Source organism: Ichthyophthirius multifiliis (genome assembly GCF_000220395.1).
Source record: "Ichthyophthirius multifiliis unplaced genomic scaffold scaff_1120509249505, whole genome shotgun sequence".
NCBI lineage: Eukaryota > Ciliophora > Oligohymenophorea > Hymenostomatida > Ichthyophthirius > Ichthyophthirius multifiliis.
In genome coordinates, this window is record NW_004087655.1 from 13,194 (window position 1) to 35,000 (window position 21,807).

At 16.8% G+C, this 21,807-nt stretch overlaps 5 protein-coding genes across 5 annotated transcripts, besides 25 other annotated features; 4 read left to right on the forward strand and 1 right to left on the reverse strand. All coding sequences in view use genetic code 6, as the record gives it.

Moving 5' to 3' along the window:
• Window positions 1–434: 434 nt before the first annotated feature.
• Window positions 435–485: a microsatellite.
• A 1,255-nt stretch (window positions 486–1,740) lies between these two features.
• Window positions 1,741–1,794: a microsatellite.
• Window positions 1,755–1,802: a microsatellite.
• Window positions 1,803–2,649: 847 nt separating this feature from the next.
• Window positions 2,650–2,688: a microsatellite.
• Window positions 2,689–2,929: 241 nt separating this feature from the next.
• Window positions 2,930–2,976: a microsatellite.
• Window positions 2,931–2,975: a microsatellite.
• Window positions 2,941–2,983: a microsatellite.
• Window positions 2,979–3,047: a microsatellite.
• On the forward strand, window positions 3,047–3,822 carry IMG5_008720 (hypothetical protein; the record flags this gene model as incomplete). The annotated part of the gene is made up of 2 exons (XM_004039779.1): window positions 3,047–3,055; window positions 3,133–3,822. 2 exons carry the CDS (start codon window positions 3,047–3,049, stop codon window positions 3,820–3,822), a joined length of 699 nt encoding a protein of 232 aa, XP_004039827.1.
• A 1,030-nt stretch (window positions 3,823–4,852) lies between these two features.
• IMG5_008730 (hypothetical protein) lies at window positions 4,853–6,195 on the forward strand (the record flags this gene model as incomplete). The annotated part of the gene is made up of 3 exons (XM_004039780.1): window positions 4,853–5,552; window positions 5,617–5,677; window positions 5,769–6,195. The coding sequence occupies 3 exons, from the start codon at window positions 4,853–4,855 to the stop codon at window positions 6,193–6,195; spliced, it is 1,188 nt and encodes a 395-aa protein (XP_004039828.1).
• Window positions 5,568–5,608: a microsatellite.
• Window positions 6,196–6,704: 509 nt separating the features above from the next.
• Window positions 6,705–6,789: a microsatellite.
• A 1,255-nt stretch (window positions 6,790–8,044) lies between these two features.
• Window positions 8,045–8,114: a microsatellite.
• Window positions 8,115–8,145: 31 nt separating this feature from the next.
• Window positions 8,146–8,179: a microsatellite.
• Window positions 8,180–10,322: 2,143 nt separating this feature from the next.
• IMG5_008740 (hypothetical protein) lies at window positions 10,323–11,420 on the forward strand. Its single transcript, XM_004039781.1, has one exon. The coding sequence runs from the start codon at window positions 10,518–10,520 to the stop codon at window positions 11,094–11,096; it is 579 nt and encodes a 192-aa protein (XP_004039829.1). The 5' UTR covers window positions 10,323–10,517; the 3' UTR covers window positions 11,097–11,420.
• A 151-nt stretch (window positions 11,421–11,571) lies between these two features.
• Window positions 11,572–12,125, reverse strand: IMG5_008750 (hypothetical protein; the record flags this gene model as incomplete). Its single annotated transcript, XM_004039782.1, has 2 exons — window positions 11,572–11,666; window positions 11,710–12,125. Coding segments are annotated over 2 exons (510 nt in total), but the record flags the coding sequence as incomplete, so codon positions are not given.
• A 555-nt stretch (window positions 12,126–12,680) lies between these two features.
• Window positions 12,681–12,719: a microsatellite.
• Window positions 12,681–12,741: a microsatellite.
• A 92-nt stretch (window positions 12,742–12,833) lies between these two features.
• Window positions 12,834–12,902: a microsatellite.
• Window positions 12,857–12,902: a microsatellite.
• Window positions 12,903–13,229: 327 nt separating this feature from the next.
• Window positions 13,230–13,274: a microsatellite.
• Window positions 13,275–14,316: 1,042 nt separating this feature from the next.
• Window positions 14,317–14,351: a microsatellite.
• Window positions 14,352–14,712: 361 nt separating this feature from the next.
• Window positions 14,713–14,785: a microsatellite.
• A 437-nt stretch (window positions 14,786–15,222) lies between these two features.
• Window positions 15,223–15,264: a microsatellite.
• Window positions 15,265–17,328: 2,064 nt separating this feature from the next.
• Window positions 17,329–17,361: a microsatellite.
• Window positions 17,362–18,465: 1,104 nt separating this feature from the next.
• Window positions 18,466–18,525: a microsatellite.
• Window positions 18,514–18,555: a microsatellite.
• Window positions 18,556–19,340: 785 nt separating this feature from the next.
• Window positions 19,341–19,392: a microsatellite.
• Window positions 19,393–19,894: 502 nt separating this feature from the next.
• Window positions 19,895–19,942: a microsatellite.
• Window positions 19,943–20,362: 420 nt separating this feature from the next.
• IMG5_008760 (peptidase S15, putative) lies at window positions 20,363–21,781 on the forward strand (the record flags this gene model as incomplete). Its single annotated transcript, XM_004039783.1, has 2 exons — window positions 20,363–20,553; window positions 20,600–21,781. Coding segments are annotated over exons 1-2 (1,312 nt in total), but the record flags the coding sequence as incomplete, so codon positions are not given.
• Window positions 21,782–21,807: the final 26 nt, after the last annotated feature.

Below are 21,807 nucleotides of genomic sequence, written 5' to 3' on the forward strand. Positions count from 1 at the left end.
TTGAATATGCAAATATATCGTATGCACAACCTATGATTTCACCCCATTATTTATCTTTTTATTAGTTTTATAATTTATCTTCCTTTATAAAAATAATAATTTAAAAGCATTATAATATATTAAATTTACCTTAATTAATATTACAGAAGAAAAAATATAAGCAATAATAAAAATATGAAAGCAGAATAGTATTTAAGTTAATGTCTCATAGTAATTTATATTTTTTTATTATTAATTTAAATAAAGTTAATTTTTTTATTAATTCTTCTATTTGTTTTTCTTTCTTATAAAAAAATAAACAAAACAAAAATTAAAATAAAAAAAATATTAAATAATGATTTTTTTATTAATAGTAAAATAATGATTTAAAATATAGTATAATATACACATTTTAATAATAATTTAATTTTATATATATATTATACTAATTTTAAATTAAATAAAATGTTATTATTAAAAAAAATATTATTTTTAAAGAAAAATATGTTAACAGTATTTTTATGTTTATATGATATTTAAAATAAAGTATTTAATTTTCATTCAATTAATATTTTATATTTAAATGATACAGCTTTCATTTATTTATATTTCTTTTTTTAATTTTTATTTTAAATTTATATAAAATTTATTTAAAAAAAATTAAAATTAATTATAATGAACATATGTATGACAAATAGTTAATTTATTTTGTAAATTTACAATTTACAATTAGAATAAAATAATAATATTTTATGTTTAGAATTTATTTATATTTTAAATAATTTTTTTATTCTAATTATTATAAAATTTTAAAATTTTATCATGCAAATTTTTCTAAAATAATGCTCAAACTTCTTTACTATTGTTATAATTATTATTAATTAAATACAGTTGTTAAAGAAAAATAAAATTAATAATCTAATTAAAAAAAATATTATAATAAATAAGATAATATTTCACTTAATTTTAAAATATTATTTCTTTTTTTATATTTTATAAAAAAAAATATTAATTAAAAAATTATATGAAAACCAAATATAGAATATAAATTTGATTGGAGAAAATATATTGTCTTATGATATGTATTTAGAATATTTACAATTTTTTATCATTTATTTTTATTTTATATAAAGTTGAATAACTACTTTTATTATAAAAAATATTAATAAAAAAGTATAAATTATATTTATTATATGAGTTAATTTAAATTATAATATAATTTATGAATAAGTTTATTTAAATAAATTAATTTTTTTAATTATATATTTTATATATTTTTAATTTAAAATGTATTGTTTGATGTTTAAGTTTTTTATAATAAAAATTATTTAAAATATTATTATTTATCGAGTTATATATTAGATCTAATTATTTGTTTATTAAATATAAAATTATATTTTTATTATCGGTTAATGAAATGAAATTATAATATTTAATATAGCCTATAATTAGGTTAGTAAAATATAATATTTTAAAAATAAATATAATTTTATTATATAAACTTTTTAATAAATTTTTTATTTTAAAATATTTACAAAATATGACATATATGATAAAATTTATTAGCATAATTTAATTTTTTATTTTTTAAAAATTTAACAAAATAATATAATATATTTTCATGAATTTTATACTAAAAATAGTTTTTAGATAATAAATATAAGATTTTTGTTATAATAAATATATGTAAAAATTTATTAAACAAAATACAAAAATTTATTTTTTTATTTTTATTATTCAGAATATACAATTATGTTTTTTAAAAATATATCAATTAAAAATCTAATATATATATTAAAAAAATATATATATTAATAATAAAAGAGATATTATAAAAAAATTAACTTAAAACAAATGAATTCACTTTTATATTAATAATCCAAAACAATTTTATGGAAAAACTTGCTTTTAATGTTAAGGAAAAAATCAGAGATATTTAAAGAACTTTTAGTTTAGCTTATTATATCTTTAGTAATATATTTCTCAAGTAAAAATAATTAATAAAAAATAAATATTATATTAAAAAAAGAACCAAGTGCATAAAATGATTAATTTTCAAATTTTATATCAAAAACATCATCATTTATTTTACCAATTTATATTCCTTCTGTAACTATAGGTTTTAGTCGCAGACATTTAATTTCATTTGTTTATGAAAAATCAGAAAGATACAAAGAGAGTTAAAAAGTAAAAAAATAAAAATATAAATATCTATTATATTAAAATAAAATAAAATAAAAGATTATGGGATTAAGTTAATCAAGTTATTTGATAGGATGGTTATTAACATGTTATATAAACGCAATATTTATAGGATTAATGCCTTTATATTGTTTATATTAAGCTGGATATGATGAGGGGGAATTTAGAAATTTAGGTATAGCATTTATTTTATATTTAATTACTTGTGTACATTAAACATTTGCAATTTCAACGTTTTTCAATTCTCCTAAATTAGCTGGAGAAATAGGAACTTTTATTCTTTCTATAGTTTCTCTTTTATATTTTTATTTAACTTATGTACAAAAAGTAAATGATTATGTCTATTATTTAGTACTTTTGTTTCCTTAGGCGACTATATCTTTTTCTATTATGAAAAATAATGAAGGATTATTTTAAATGACAAAAAATGTAAAAAATATAAATATATGTACAAATATTCATTTAAAAATATTAAAAAATAGTATGATTAAAAAATAGCTTATTAAATGCTTTTTTTTAATTGTATTTTTTATTTGGTTCTTTATTTTTATTTAGATTAAATAATTCCAAATGAATACGGGATTAATAAAACACCGTTTTTTTTCTAAAAAAGTCTTATTGGAAAAAATTCATAGAAACATTAAATAAAAAATCTAATTTTGATGATAAATATCAAGCTTTAATTGAAGAAGAAGATAATGATAATAATTTATCCTCTTAAAATTAATAAAAGGCAAACATATAATTAGAAAAATTAAATAATATTGAAAAAATATATAAATATTGATAAAAATATTTAATAAAATAATAATAATAATAATAATAATAATAATAATAATAATAATAATAATACAATATTAATAATATGATATAAGTAATGCTTAATATCATGAATAAATATAAATCTGTTCTTAATTTCCTGTTTCTATTAAAATAAATAATTTAAAAAAGTCGTTTGGAAATACACACGCTGTAAATGGAATTTCATTAAATTTATATGAAAATTAAATTTTGTGTTTACTTGGGCATAATGGTGCTGGAAAAACTACTACCATTTCCCTTCTTACTGGCTTAATTTAAAAAACTGAAGGTAAAATTTCTTATTTCGAAAATGATCTTGAAGAAAATTTAGATTAAATTCGATAAAATATAGGGTTATGCACTCAAAAAGATGTTCTTTATGATGATTTAACGATTGAAGAACATTTAGAATTTATTGCAAGAATAAAAGGTATTTAATGTGGTAAAAAAATAAAGGAAGATGTTGAAAAAATAATAGTATTGGTAACATTATAAGATGAAAGAAAAAAATTGGCTAAAAACCTTAGTGGAGGAAATAAAAGGAAACTTAGTTTAGGAATGGCTCTTATTGGAGGTTCTCGTATAATTTTTTTGGATGAACCAACGTCTGGAATGGACACCATGTCTAGAATTAATATTTGGAAAATTTTAGAAAAAATTTAAAATAGGACTATTGTATTAACCACTCATCATCTAGAAGAAGCTGAAAAACTTGCTCATAGAATTGCCATTATGAATTTTGGAAAATTACTGATTTTAGGCTCATCGGAATACATAAAATAGAAATTTGGTGTAGGTTATAATTGTTTAGTTTAAATCAATTCTTAAAAAAAATACTGAGGCAATAAAAGAATAAATACATGAGATTATACAAAAGTAAACTTTTTCTATACAAATGGATTAACAAGTGAATAAAAACGCGCTAAAATTTCTACTTCCATTTATTAATTAATCATATTTTTCTTCTTTTTTCTGTCAATTGGAATAAATTCAAAATATCTAAATTTCCCTATAAATAAATTCGCTAGAAGATGCTTTTATAAGAATCGGAATGTAAAATAATTCGGAAACCCAAATTAACATTCAGCAATAAAATTTATAAAAAATAAATTTTTAATATATTTTCTTTGAATAATATAAAGCCCTTTTTATAAGATAATTTTATTTAACAATAAGGAATTGGGAGTCTATTTTGATGATTCTATTACCTATTTTATTTAATTGGCTAAGTGTATATATAGCAAAACATTTATTGGAGGACTTAGAACAAAGAATAGCTGAATTAACAAATGATTAAAATATAGATTTTAAGCCTATAATGTTTCCTTTAAAAATGTATTTTTTTTCTATATTTATTATTTAAGCTTATGCCATGAATTCATCCATATACATAAATACTCCTGTATTAGAAAGATAATATTAATTAAAATATGCTTTAAATGTGATGGGAGTACGGACTTTTCCTTATTGGTTGGGTACTTTTACTTGTGATTATATGTTCTATCTGTTTACTTTTTTAATTTTTTTTGTTTCTTTATATATTTCTAAAATAGCGTTTTTAGAGGCTTTTTATTTACCGATTTTTTTAATTTTGAGTGCTTTTGGATTATCTTTGATTTCTTTTGCTTATATGTGTGGTTTTTTTTTTTCTAATAGTAATTCTGCGTTCAAGACTTTTCCTATTTATCTTTTCTTTGTGTTTTATTCCTTTCCTAATATTATTATTTAGAATACTAGTTAATATAAGTTATTTAATAAAATTTTTTAAATTTTGGCATTCTGTTTTTCCCCACTTTTAACTTTAGAAAAAGGACTCACAAATCTTAGCAATTTTAACCCTTTTAAGGATTTGGATTAAAGATTATAAGAAATGGATATTAGGTCCAATTAACTTTTTGATTAGTGGAATTAATATGCTCTTTTGTTAGTTTTTTAATGCTTTTTCTTTCTTATGATTACTTTTTTGTGCGATAAATGGAAGTATTCACTGACTAAGTAAAACAATTAGGCTTTAATTACTAACTAATAGCCTGCTTAAGATCCTGGAGTTCTCCAAGAAGTTTTAAGAGTGGAAAATCAAGAAAATTAAGACTCTATAAAAGCCATTAAAATACATAAAGTTTATCCGAACGGATTCCATGCAGTTAAAGGCACTACCTTTGGGGTTTAAAAAGGATAGATTTTCGGATTATTGGGACCTAATGGTGCCGGAAAATCAACTACTTTTAATATTATAACTGCTAATATACCTAAATGTGCAGGTAAAGTATTTTTTAAAGACAAACAATTATAAGGAAATTAATATTTTGATGATGTTGGAGTATGTCCTTAAGGAAATTGTTTATGGGATTTTTTAAGTCCAGTAGAACATTTGAGACTTTTTGGAAGAATTAAAGGATTAGAAAAAGATAAATTAGAATAAATGGTGAATTATTATAATCTTTAACTAGATTTAGATAAGTTTTAGACTAAAAGTGCAAATTTATCGGGAGGAAATAAAAGAAAATTATGTGTAGCTAATGCCCTTATTGGATCGCCTTCATTGTTATTTTTAGATGAACCTTCTACTGGTATTTTTTTTATTTTATATATATATATATATATATATATATATATATATATATATTTTATTAGGATTAGATCCAATTGCTAAAAGATAATTGTGGAAATGTTTAAAAGAAGTTTTATTTTAAAAGTAATATAATTTCTAATTTTTTTATTTTTAATTCAATATTTTAATAGTTTTAATAGTCCTTTTTTTAATACATTTTTTTTATTAAATATAGATAAAGTTCTATAGTTTTAACTACTCATTCACTTTAGGAAGCTGAAGATTTATGTGATAAAATAAGTATTTAAGTAAACGGAGAATTCGTATGTTTAGATAGTTTATAGAATTTAAGAGATAAATACGGAAATGGATATAAAATATATATTAAATTAAATTAAAATAATTAATAAGATATAAGGAATAGTATAAATTAATTATATAATAATGCAAAAATAATGAATGAGAAAGACCCAAATTATTTAAATTGTTTAATTTTTTAAGTTTCTTCATAAAATTTTAGTTTTGCAAAAACTTTTTAATTACTTTTTAACGAATTAAAACTTAATTAAAAAATAGAAGATTTTTCAATTAGCTAGTCTACTTTAGAAGAAATTTTTGTTTATTTTTCTTAATTTTAATAGAATAATAATAATATTAATTGATTATATATATATTTTTTTAAAAACTTAAAATAATAAAATTAAAAATTATATATATTTAAATAAAAAAAAAAAAAATGAATATTTTATTTAAAATTATATAATTTATTTAACTTTTTAACTTCATACTTGGTTCAATGCATATAATTAATTCAACAGTTATAAAACAATGTAATAATAAACTCTTTTATTTCATAGAAATATAATTTTATTTTAAAAAAAAGTAATTCAATTCAGAAGTGCGGATTTCGGGTATATTCCATATGGAAAAATGATAGAAGGGAAAATAAGATTACCATTAAAAGAAAATCAATATGGTTGTGAAAATGGAAAATAGTAATAGAAATTAAAAAATTAATTTTTATTAATAAGAATTGGAAAATGCTCTGCTTGGTTAAAGGCCTTTAATGCTCAAAAATAAAATGTTAAAGCTTTAATAATTGTTGCAGAACATGATAATATAGAAGAAATACATTTAATAAATACAAACAAAAGTAATCAAAATAAAATAAATATTTATAAATATAAATATATATATATATATATATATATATATATATATAAAATATTTTAATATATATATATATATATATATATTACTATTAAAAAGATAATAGCATACATATTCCAGTATTATTGATAACATTAAGTAATGGAAACAGTATAATATAAGAAATTGAAGAAAAGTAAATTACTCTTAATACTACTATTTACTTTCCAAGAACCATTGAATAGAAAGGACCTGTATAAGTTGATTATTGGTTTGATGTTTTAGATTCTTCAAATTACAAATTTTTTTATTAATTTTATACATTATATTAATAATTAAGTAATTATTCAAATATTATTCAAAAATACATATTTTTTAAAAAAAAGATAATAAAATAAAATTTAAACCACATATAGCATTACATTATGATGAGGAATTTCTAAAAACAAATATTTAGAACGATTATAGTTTTAAAAATTGTGTAAGTCGAGGTAAATATTGCGCACATCCATTAATATATGAGACATTAAATATAATTGATAACACAAAAAAAACATAAGAAATTAACGGAAAATTAAATATTTAGACAGCTTTGGCTATATAATGTTTAAGTTATTAAATATAAAATTATATTTTATTTGATATTTTAATTTTATTCGATAAAAATTGTCTCAATATGGGTAAAAATATTTCATAAAATCCAGCTGAATGTCTGTTTGAATAAATTAAAATTGGATAATATTAATGTTTATTGGAAGTCTAAAATTGCGTAATTAATTCTTTTGAAAATGTAAGCGATTTTGAATCTGAAAATAAAATTTTAAAATAAGAATTTGAACTGTTTAGACTTGAAACCGTACAAATATGGCCTGAACTTTATGTAAATTAGAGACCTATTAGAGGCGATATTTTATCTTTGTAAGAAATTGAAAGCGCAGTTTGTAGTGGATTCAATTTTCCTATACCAGATGCTTGTAATGTTTATTATTATGGGAAAGAAGAATAATTTGAATGGTGGTAAATTTTAGTTATTATTTGTAGTTCAGGTTTATTTACTTTTGGTGTGCTATTTTTAGTGTTTAAAGTTTATTACTATAAGAAATTTTAACAAAATTTGAACAATGAAGTTAGTGGATATATTTAGTAGTATATTAATATTTCAAATAATTGATTTTTTCGTATTTTCGCATTAATATTTATTATATTTTTTTAAATTATAAAAAACAGTTTTTTTTTTTTTAGAATTATTTTTTTATAATATCAATTATTATTTAAAAAATATTTTTAAAGATTTATTATAATTTTAATCTATTTTCTTTTTAAAATATTTTGTAAATTATATTTAACTTTTTTTATTTATTAATATAATATATATATATATATATATATATATATATATATATATATATATATATATATATATATATATATAATTAAAAATTCTTTTTTTATAAATAAATCATTATATTATATATGAATATATATTATTATATAATAATTATCTTTTTTTTCCTTTCAATTATAAAAAAAAAGCAACAAACATAAATAAATAAATTATATATATAAAAAAAAAGAAAAATAAATTAAAAAAAAAGAAGCAAAAAAATGAATTAAATCTAACACTAAAAACAATTAATATATAAAAAACAAGAAATTGTTCTTAAATAACATTAACCATCCCTAAGTTAATATTCTAAAGACGAATCTCCTTTACCATAATTAATAACATATAACAAACAAAAGAAAAGTTAAAATGAAAATATTAAATAAACTAGAAATTGTGACCGATTATCAAAATTAATAGAAACATTAGATCCCAAAAGTACTCATATATCCTCATATTTAGATTTTGGCTGTGGAAATTGCGAAATATCTGCCCAAATAGCAATGGCATATTCTGTAAAATAAATATTTGGTTGCGATATATATCCTGAATCCTAATACGTACGTCCCGAAGAGCTAAAAATTGATCAAGTTTTCGTGTATCACTAAAACAAAGATTCTAGCCTAAAAATAATTCCCTCTAAAACTATTGAATTGGTAACTTGTTTTATGGTTTTGCATCATTTAGAAAATTTTTAAGAAAGCTTGAAAGAAATTAGCCGTATTATAAAAGAAAACGGCTATTTATATATTAGAGAACACGATGTACATCCAAATAATATTCAATTAAAAAATTATTTAATCGAAATTCATAAATAATATGATGATTGTGGATAATTTACAAGATTTTGGGGAAAAAAGTAGCTCAAAAATGAACTCAAAAAACACGGGTTTGTACATATAAAGGATTCACTTTATAATGATGGAAAAAGTAATCGATAAATGGTTTATCACAGTCTTTTTTAATTCAATAATCAATATAACTCTTCAGATTGTTTTCATGAAGATTAATAATTCGACACTTTTTTTAGAAAATAGAATGATAAATTTAACGGTATTGATAAAAATAAATTTAGTAATAATCCTTTCATTAATAAAAATAATTAGAAAATATAGGTTTGGAGAAATATATAAAATAAATGAATTCTTTCGAATTTAATTTTGTTATTTCTCTTTATTTCATTCTTTCTTTTCTTTTTTTTATTTTAAAAAATAAATAATATATTTATATATAATTTTTTTTTTTTCTCCCTTCTTCTTTTTAAAGGGAGTATTAACACATTTTTTTTATTTTATTTATAAAATTTTATATTATTATTGTTTTTATTTTTTTTCTTTTTAAGATAAATAAATTATATTTATTTTTTTATATATATATATTTATATAAAAAATTCTTTTCAAAAAAAATATTATATTTATAATTTTTTATTTACATTTATATAAAAAATATATTTTTTGATATATTTAAATAATATTTATACTATTTTAATATATTGTTTTTTCTTTTAAAAAATATCCACATATATAAATTTTCTTTTTACATTTATTATTTTTTAAAAAGATATATATTTTAATTTTTCTTTTTTGGTGTAATAAAAAATAAAAACAATTATTTTTTATAACCTTAAGAATATTTATAGAGTATTAAATCTAAAACATAATTTATAATTAAAATTTTTAAATTTAAGTGTAAGGTTTAAAGTCTTTATTTATAATTAATTTACCAAAATTAAAATAATATTTAAATTAATTTATGTTTATAATTAATATAAATTTTTTGCTTTATAAAATATTTCAATTGTTATTTTATAATTTTTTTGTTTATAAAAAAAAGATTAAAACAAAAAAATGAATTAATTAAAATTTATTATTATATTTTTAATATTTATATTTATAAATTAAACATTTCAAAATCTATTAAAAATTTCATTAAAGTAACATGAAAATTAAGAAAATTAATAAGAAACAGTAAAAGAAGAAATAAATCTAAAAACAAATAATTTTGTTTAATAAAAATATTAATAGAATTTAATTAATTATAGTCAAACATAATATATAGGAAGCATTAATATTGGTAAAAATTAAAAAAGATTTGATATTCTTTTTGATACAGGTTCAGATTTACTTTGGTTACCATATTATACTTGTGATTCTTGTAAAAATAGCGTACAAATAATAAAATAAATTATATATTTTAATAAATATAAAGGGTTTTAATAATTTTTATAATTGCCTTAATTTAGATGGATGTGAAAAATCAAAAGATTCTATGATTCTAAAATATGGAAAAGGATAATTATCTGGTGTTTTATCTAAAGCAGTTATATCTTTTGAATAAAGTATATTAATTGATTATTAATTAATCCTTGCTGTTTCAGTTTAAGATTTTAATTATTTTAAAGTATAAAAAAAAAATTATAGATAAATTAATAATATAACAAAAATAGGCTGATGGAATAATAGGAATGGGTTTTAATTAAAATTAAAATTTAGTTGAATTATTATTTTCAACTCCAGAAAATAAAACTTTTACATTTTTCCTTTCTTTTGATAAATCCGATTCAGAATTAGTACTTGGAGGATTTAATCCTTCAAAAATAAAGGAAAATAAATAATTTAGTTATCATAATATACTCTAATAAAAAAATTAAAGATGGGCAATAAGTTTATAAAATATTTAATTCGGATAATATATTATAGCAGATTCAACTAAATAAACTATTACTGCTGTTGTGGATAGTGGAACTTCTTTTGTTATATTTAGTTAATAAATCTTTCAATAATTTATTAATGTTATCAAATAAAAACTAAAATTTATTCAATATACAGTTCAATAAGATTATTTTCTTGTATAATGTGATACTGAATTGCCTGATTTTATATTTTCAGTAAAAGATGTTAATAATAATTTGGTTTAATATATAATTCCTAAAGAGTTCTATTTAATCCCAAGCAATTAAATTTGCTTAATTGGATTTAGTAGTAATACTCCTAAAGACGTTGATGTTATTTTGGGAAATGTTTTTATGAGAAAGTATGTTTCTTAATATTCTTATAATAATTAAACAATTGGTATTTTCTTAATTTTTTATAAATTAATTATTTTTAATGTTTTTTAGGGTTAGCAGAATCTATTAGTATTCCACCTTTTTATAAACCCGGATTCCCAGCTTGGGGTATTTTATTAATTTGTCTAAGTGTGTCATTATGCATATTTGGTGGTATTTATTTGTATAAAAAATTTAAAAATGGAGGATAAAAATAATAATAATAAATTTAGACAGGAAGAGGTGCTAATAGAACACTTTTAAATAATGCATATTGATAATTATATAAAAAATAAGTTTTTTTGTTAAAAAAAATTTTTTCCTTTAAATTTGTTAAAGAAAACATATATAAAATTTTTTATAAAAATATACTATTATTTTAATTTTATAATGATGCAAACATTTTATTTTTTAATAATTTATTAAAATTTTATATTTTATTTTTAAATTATTATTTTTCAAAATTCTTATTTCATTCTTTTTCCTCCTCTTCTTTATTAATTATTATTATTTTAATTTATATTTTCAAAATCTGGCATTTTTCCACTTCCACCTTTTTTTTAAAACAATAAATTAAATAAATAAAAATTAATTACAAGGGCATCCCATTATATCTTTGTCTTTTGCCCAAATACATTAAGAATCATCAGGGCAAGTACAAGAGCTAAAATTAGGATTGCATTCTAACTTTTTTTACGAACAGCCGTTTTTTTTGGCCTAAACTATACATTATTTTCCACTATTCTAAGCTACTTACATACAGGGACATCCCATTATAGGCTTATCCTAAGTCCAAACACATAAACTGCCATTTTAACATTTACATTAACCTAAGTTATCCTTAATTTCTATTTTTTCATTTGTACAACCATAACCTATTATTTGACTCCAAATATCTTTTATATTTTTTTTGAATTAATAGAATTACAAATTAATATTGAAACTACTTTTGTTTTGAGAAAAAACATTAATTATTAAAATAAAAATGAATATTGATACTGAAAATTTTTACATTTTTTTTTATTTTTTATTATTTATTTTTTAAATTTAAAAATAAAATAAATCAATCAATTATTTTATATAATTATAAAAAAACATTATAAAAATATTGATTTGTTTATAATAAAAATAAACTAGTTTTCTTCAACATAAAAAATTTAAGGTTTTTCTTAAGATTTATACATAAAATAGTAAAAATGTTATAAATTATTAATTGTAAAAAACGACATTAATTCCTTATGAATATTTTGTAAATTAAATATTATCAAATTGTTTTTTTGAAAAGCTTTAAAACTTAATTTTATAGAATTCTTTTAAATAAATTCAATAAAATAATATTCGAAAATCAAAAGAAAAGAATAATTATATATATTTTATTTTATTTACTTTATATATATAATTAAGAATATAAATTTATATTATAAATTTTCTTTAAAAATTATTATTTATAATTATTAATTATGCTAAAATTTATATAGATTTAAAATAAATGATATATTTATATATAAGATAATATATAAAAATAAAAAAATAATAGTATTGAATTTTATTATTAATACAAATTTTCAAATAAAAAAAATTAATAAAATATAAAAAAATAATAAAAATTGAAAAAAAAAATTAAATATGAATTTGCATATATTTTATTATTTTAGATAATAAATTAAATAAATAATATAATATTCTATATAAATTAAATAGTTAATATATATAGATTTAAATATATTTAGTATATATATATATTTATATTATTATATATTTATTTTTATATTTAATTATATTATTATATCAAAACTTATTATTATTTTTATTAAATGTAAACAAATTCATAATATTTTCAATTGTAAGATCATTAAATTTCAACCCATTATTAGCAAGATCAAATAGATAATAATCCAATATCTTAATACAATTAAGTAATTAGTTGTTATAATTTAGATTATAATAAATGTGAAGTAACATTAGAAAATACAAAAGTTACCAAATTATATCTATTTATTAACTCTATGATAAAAAAACCCTTAGGCAAATTGATTTTATCAATAATTTTATTATTATTACCATTTCTTAACTTATTATTTTATTATTTTTTATGGAAAGCGTTTATAATATACATGTAATCATATAAAATTTATAAAAGTAATTTATAAAAATTGTAAAATCCATTTTAAAATATGATATTTATGCCTGAAATTTGTGAAAAAATGAATAAAAATTATTATGAATTTGAAATAGGAATACAAAGTAAAATATTTCAAATATAATTAAATTTTATAAATAAAAAAGATTTAAATTCTGAAAATTTTCCTAATTTTCCTCCAAAGATTATAGAAGATTTAAAAGCTAAAAATTTAAATAAATATTAAAGAGTTAAATTTATGGTTTATAATAATACTTTTAAAAATTATTTCTATGAATTTTCTAAATATAAATCTTTTCATATATTTTGGATGATTTATTCGACTATATTATTAATTCTATGTGTAATTATTTTTTATTTTTATTTTAAAAATATTTGTTGACTTTTAATTATCTTAAATATAGTAAAACTAAAAAAATATAATTTTTATTATAAAAACTATTTATGTAGAAAATTTTATAAATATAAATATATATATTTTTCAATTATTTATATTAATATTAAAATTAATTTATATTTAATCAAAAATTAAAATCAAAGTTTTATTTTAATTATATAAATAAAGTAAAAAAATAAATAAATTTCATTTAAAACATTGAATTTAATATAATTTTTATATTAAATACAATTTGTTTATGTATATTTATTTTAATTAATTATAAATATTTATAGTTTAGTATTGATTACAAATATTTATAATAAAATTTATTTTAAAATCTTTTTAACTTAAATATTTATATATATTTTTTTTAATTAAATGTATAAAATATTTATTTTATTACACAAATATCGAGTAAATAATAATTATTATACAAAATTCAATTTTTATATTAATTATCGAAGTTTTATCTTTTATTTTTTTATAAATCAGTTTAATTGACTTAAAAAGTTTTCAAAGTATTTTTAGGAATTATTTAATTATTTATTACTTTGATTAACTTCAAGAATAATCTAAATATTAGTTTAAGATTAATTTATATCAATTATTGCATTGTTAAATACTTTATTTCTATTACTTTCAATATCATTTTCTAATGAACAAAAGTTGAAACCTTAATCTTCATTTTCTGAATATTTTTCTGATTATTTTTCTGAATACTATCTTAAACTTTTTAGGCTTTACTATTCAGTTTAATTGTAAAATTATTTTGAATTTATAGTTTTTATAATTGAAGATGCTTAACTTTGTTTTATTTCAATTATTGCCGATATATCTTCAGGTATATCTAATTTTATCATTTTTATTACTTTTTTTTATTTAATTTTAATTTAATATATACTTATTTATTATTCTTTTTACTCTATGCTTTTGCAGATTATACATTATCCCATTTTTATTTTTTATTCTATTTTTAAAAATAAACTATATTATAATACAAATAATTACTTAAAAAATAAAATTATAATATAAAGTATAAATTGTTTAAAATTAATATAAAAGTTATATATTAAATTAAAAATTAATAAAATAATTTATTATTTTTGTTTTTAATAAAATTATTTTGTTATTATTTGTTAATAATAATAATAATGTTAATAATTTTAAATTTGATAAATAATAACAATATTTTTTAAATAAGTAAATAATAATAAATAAAAATTAAATAAAAGATTATTAACAATATATTATTATTATTTAAATAAATATATTATGTTTTTATACTTAACTTTAATATATATTTAAGTTTTTGTATTTTCAAATATATATGCTTTTATAAAAAAAATATATTTATCTACTTATTGAAAAAAAAATTTAATTATATATTAATCTTATTTCAAATTGATAAATTAATAAATTAATTTTGATTATAAAATTTATATTAACTTTTTGAAAATAAATTAAAAAAAATAGCATAATAAATAATAACAGTAAAATAATTATATATACAAATGTATAAAATAAATAATTACTTTAAAATCTAAAATAGTTACTACTATTATTTTTTTAAATTAATTTTTTGATATTTAAAATAAATTATTTATTAATATCAATATATTTTATAATAATATCTGTTAAATAATTGACTATAACAATATAATTAATTAATTTGTACATCTTTATAATAATTTCTTTATTTTTATTTCAGTTTATTATAACAGGATAAATAAAATATAATTAAACTATTTCTTTTAGTTTAATAAATATAATATTTTTAAAGTAAAATTATTTCAGATATTTTTTTATAACAAAAAATACATTTTTAGTGCAATTATTATTTTTAAATTTTTTAATATATAAATTAATACTTTATTATTTATATTTGCATTTTTTTTTTATAATTTTATTCATGTTGACCATCAAAATAATTTTATATTTTATGTGGTAATAAATTTAAATTTTCTTTTTTTTTTTACTAAATAAGAGATTTTTAAAAAAATTATAGAAAATTATATTTTAATTTTGCTTTCATATTAATTTAAAAATTTATACTAATTTATATATTATAAAATTAAATAAAAGGCATTATAAATTATTATAAACACAATAAGATGAATAATATAATAATAATAAAAAAAAAATCTACTAAGTAAATTAAAAATTAAATTTTAATATATAGTTACAAATTATTTAAAAATAAAATTAATATTTAGATTTTTTAAATTTTTATTATTAAATAATCCTTTTTCTTTTTTAAACGAGAAAATATTTATTATAAAAATTAACATTTAAAATCAATATAAAAGTAATATTTTTATATTAAAATAACTAATTAATAATTTATAAATTAAATATGTCTTATGTCATAATTTATTTATAAAATTTTCTAAAATATTTATTAAAACATAGAAATAAAATATAAATTTATTTATTTATTTCTATTTTTTTTTTAAAAAAAAATACGTAATATTATTAGATATTTAAATGTTTAAATACACAAAAGTATTAATGAAATAACTTAAAAAAATATATATTATAAATTATAATATGTTTTTTATGTAGATTAATTTATTATTTTAAAAATCTTTATTTTTAAATAATATTTAGAAAATACATAAAATAATTATAATTATAATTTTGTTAAAAAAATAAAAAATGAAGCTTAATAAAAAATAATTAGCATTTTTCGGCCTATCATTTGTATTATTTAGCTTAATAGTATCCATAACTATCTATTTAGTGCTATAAAAAAACTAATAATAAATTCTTATTGTAAATATATACATCTATTTATTCTTTTATTAAATAAAATCTAGGCAAATTAAGACGATAATTTATTTTTTATAAAAAGATAGCTTTCAAACAGTTATTATTATGAAGTAATTTTAAAAAATTAACAAATTAATAATTACTAAGACAATTAATACACTAAAACAGTAGAAGTCCATAAATATAAAATATCTTTTTCTTGTTTAAATATAAAAGAAGAATGTAATTTTTTAAAAATTTAAAACTTATTTTATTAATTTTCTTTAAATATAAAATAGATTTCTAATATGCAATTTATTTCTAATAAGACACTTAAGTATACCAAGAAGATAAACCTGAAGAAATAACAATAATATAAGGTATTGATTCTATTTTAAATGAAATTTAAAATCTTTATCAAAATTATAATTAATAAACATAAAATAATAAGTTTGAGTAATTAGATTTATAAAAAGACTACTAAACTCAAAAACTATAACTTATAAACTAAATTCCAATAATTTAATTCAAAACATTAAAAGTAAATTTATATATTTTTTAATTAATAAAAAAATGTTAATTAATTTTATTTTAATAAAAAACAGAATGGATAACCTACTGAAATATTAATGTCTGAAAATATAAATAATATTTATAAAAAATCTATATCGAAAATTATTGAAAGTTTATCTCCTTTACTTAAGAAATAATATTATGATTATCAAATTGGTGAAGTTTAAAGCTAATAAAAATCAGAAGAATACAAAGAAACTAATTACTTCGGAGAATATACTAAAGAAATGAGTGCCTTATCTGAAAATGGAAATACTGTAATTTAATAAAATTACACATAAAAAACAACTTAAAAAGCAGACTAAAGTACTTAGTATTAGCAAAGTTTTACAATTGATGATGAAGGAAATGTAATAAAAAGTATTATTAAGTCTTAATTTATATTAAATAATGAATTTAATTAATAATCGCAAGGTTACTATTCTGAATCAAGCGCATTAAAAAATATTGTATTAATATAAAATTTAGAATTAAACTTAGTGAAGAAAACTTAAAATACTTTTTAAGAATAGAAAAACAAATTATTGCAAGAAATATAAGATGAATTAAATAATTAGTCATTTATTAATTGGAAATAATTTTTGAATTAATTAAATAAAGTAAATGATAAAGATGATAAATAATTTTTTAAAAATAGAAATCTTTAATCAAATTAAAAAGCTTATCTTTATTAAAAAAAAGAAACATAAATCTTTTAATAAAAAATCTTGGGAATAGATGTTAAAGGTACTTTAGAACATGAATGTTACTAATAAAATTTAAATATAGCCTGCTAAATTTAATTCTTTATCATTACTTCATAAGGAAAAACACCTATTACTGATGCTTATCCATGTAATAAAAAATTAAAAAATTATTATTATTTTTAATAAAAGTAGTATGTAGTTTTGCAAATATGAAAAATAATTCTCCTTTATAACAATGTATATTTTAATTTTTTGTTTTTTTTAATTTATTTATATAGTGAGTGAAAATTAGAAATTTGACTTTAGTTTCCCTACTCCTTTTAATATTTCTATTGATGTTTCATTAAATTATAAATTTAGGTTTGATATAGTTTAAATTTGCTAAAATCTTCCTAATTTATAAATGGGATTTAAATTAAATTCTGACTTATAATTATCAGCAGCTGGGTTGCTTGATTTACAAAGCTTCAGAATAGGAATCTTTTTAGATGGAAAAGTATATAATTTATAAGGAGAAGTTTATTTATAAGTCTTATAATTACAAACAGTATTTTTTAAAAAAAAATTAAATTTATTTTTATTAAAAGCTAAAAACTCAAGCTAAAGGTGCAATCGTGATATCATTAAATTATGATTAAGTCAAATTTAATTTTGGATTATATTATTAATAAAGAAAAATTATCTTAACAAAGGCTTGTAAACAGTGTCTAATTAATACTGAATATAAATGGGGATAATAAATGAAACTATGGGATGTTGAAGTAAAATCGAAAAATGGATCATATATTTAATAGTATTCATTTTGATATATATATAGTTATATTTTTATTTATAAAATAATTATTTATTTTAAATACTAAATATTTTATAAATAATTATATATTTAATTAATTTTATTATATATTATAATTTATTTATAAAATAAATATTTTAAAAATAAAATAAAAATATATTTACTGTAATATATTTTCATATCAAAAAGCATTATAAACTTTATACTTTATTTATTCATTTTTATTTTCTATAAATTAGTTTTTTTATAGTATAAAAAGTCAGTATTAATAAAAAATAATTTTATTAAAATTATGTTTATTAATATAATATAAAAAATATTTTTACGGATTATAATTTATTAAATATGAATTGTGTTTGTTTTTGGGATAGCCTTGGCTGCTGATTAAGTATTAAATTATGAATTTTTGAATACAAAATAATTATTATTATTTGGAAAACTTTTAAATATTAAATTTATTAAATAAAATTATTTAAAAATAAATCCATATATTTTTAATAAAAACTTATTTTGATAATTTTATAAGAAAAATAGCTAAATTAAGAAAGTATTCTTATATTTTTTTTTAAAAGGAATTTATAGAAATTCTACTATTATAATAGCTTATTTAAATAAAAGGCATTATATATGCTTTTAGTAAGCAAATTAAAGATTTACAAAATAATTATAAATATATATATGAATAGGAGTTAAATAATAATATTAATAATAAGCAAAATGAAAATAAGTAATAATTGAAAATATAAATTATTTTACAGTTTAAATTCTTAACATATACTTATAAATCTGAATAAATAAATAAAAATTTAAATTAAATTTACTAATAAAATTAAAAATACAGATAAACAAATATATAAAATATTTATAAAAACTAGTAAGTTCTAACTTTATTTTTTAAACTTTAAGACGTTTTTATAATTTAATATGTTTTTTTATTTATTAGTTTCTTATTTTTAATATTTTAGGAATTATTTCAAATGCCCAATATATGCTTCAATTTTAACTTTGAATTTCAAAAATGAATTTATATGATATTTTTGGTTATTTTCTATAACAGTAAAATTGTTTTCATAATCATATCCAAACTAATTATATAATCTGCTCAATTATTGTAATTAAACTCTACAATCAGTTAAAATGGATAAAAAAACAGTCAATAAATACAATTTTACAAAAAATTTCAAATAGAAAATGTTTAATTTAAAATTTATCAAATACCTTTGAAGTTAAATTAATATAACATTATGTTCTTGCAAAATAGTCTATTTAAGATAATTAAATAGGTTAACTTAAATTTTGTTTTTAAAATTTTTTTGATAATTTTTCCCTTTTTAATTTTTAACTTATTTACTTAAAGTATTTTAAATTTTCACTAATTAAATTAGTATAAAATATTAATTTAAAACTTATTCTTGAATTTTATATTAAAAGTAAAATAGTTTAAAAATATTAATATTTTAATAATTATTTTTTTAAAAATCAAAATTTATTTATTAAAACAATAAAATTAGAGGTAAAAATTAATAAAAAAATAGATATTATTAATATTAAAAATTTAACAATAATATTATAGTTTAATTTATTATGAACGATATATTTATAAGAACGGAATTTCCTAATAAAATAATTGAAATAGAAAATTAATTTATTTAACTAAAAGATGGTTGTAAATTAGCTGCTAGACTATGGATGCCATCTGATTATGAATATAACATATACCCAGCCGTATTAGAATATTTACCATACAGAAAAAGAGATGGAACTATTTACAGAGATGAATTAACACATCCTTATTTAGCTTCACATGGGTATGCTTGCATAAGAGTTGATATGAGAGGAAGTGGAGAATCTGAAGGAATACTAGAGTATTTAAATAAAAAATATAAGTTTTAATTTTATTAAGGGACGAATATTTGCCATAAGAATAAGAAGATGGTATAGAGATAATTAATTGGATTTCTATTTAAAAATGGTGTGATGGAAATGTAGGTATGATGGGTATTTCATGGGGAGGATTTAATGCCTTATAAATTGCTTTTTATAATCCTAAACCTTTAAAAGCTATTGTATCTATAGATTCTACTGATGATAGATATGAAGACGATATCCATTATAAAGGAGGTTTATATATATATATATTATTTTTATTTATAACTTTATATATAAGGATGCTTATTAAATGATAATAATTATTGGGCATTTATCATGTTAGCATATTCTTCAAGGCCTCCAGATCCATTATTATTGCCTTAAAATTGGAAAGATATATGGAAAGAAAGGTTATAAAATAACCCTTTATTAATAGAAACATGGTTAAATCATTAATATAAAGATGATTATTGGAAGCATGGGTCAATATGTGAAAATTACGATAATATAAAATGTGCTGTTTATCTTGTAGGTGGTTGGAAGGATTCATATTTTAATACTGTGTTTAGAATGCTTTAAAATTTAAAATGTTGCCCAAAAAAAGCACTAATAGGACCATGGAATCATAAATATCCGCATTTCGCAAAACCTGGTCCTAGAATAGGGTTTTTATAGGAAGTTTTACGATGGTGGGATTAATGGTTAAAAAAAAAAGATACAAATATTACAAAAGAGCCATTATGTACAGTATATTTATAAGAATATTAAAGACCTTAAGGTTATTATGAAAATATACCAGGAGAATGGATATTAGAAAATGAATGGCCGTCATAAAATATATATTAAAAAATATATTATTTAAATAACTCTAATAAATTATAAGATTAAGAATTATAGAGTGAATAGTTTATTTAGATAAATACTTTATAAAATAATGGTTTGTATTGCGGAGAGTTTTGTGCATGGGGTGACGGTGAAAGACATCCTTTGAATTAAATTATTGATGATAGTAAAAGTGTTTTATTTGATGGTGATGTTTTGTAATAAGATTTTGTTGTTTTTGGGTAACCTATACTTAAAGTGAGCTTAAAATCAAATAAAAATAAAGCTTATTTAATTATAAGATTATGTGAAGTAAGCTAATAAGGCAATAAATAAGAATCAACTAGAATTAGCTATGGATTATTAAATTTAACACATTATAAAAGCAATTAATAACCTGAATATTTAGAAATAGATTAAACATATGAAATTTAAATTAAATTAAATAATATTGCTCATAAATTTTAAAAGGGCAATTTTATAAGAGTTGCATTATCAACAACGTATTGGCCTCTAGTATGGCCTTTAGCAGAAAATCCAATTTTAACTATAAATTTAAATGACAGTAAATTGTTTTTACCTTAAAGAACTATATTACAAGGATAAAAATAAAATAAATTTTAATAACCTGAAATATCAAAGCCTTTAGAAATTATATGTAAAATTATATATATAAAATATACA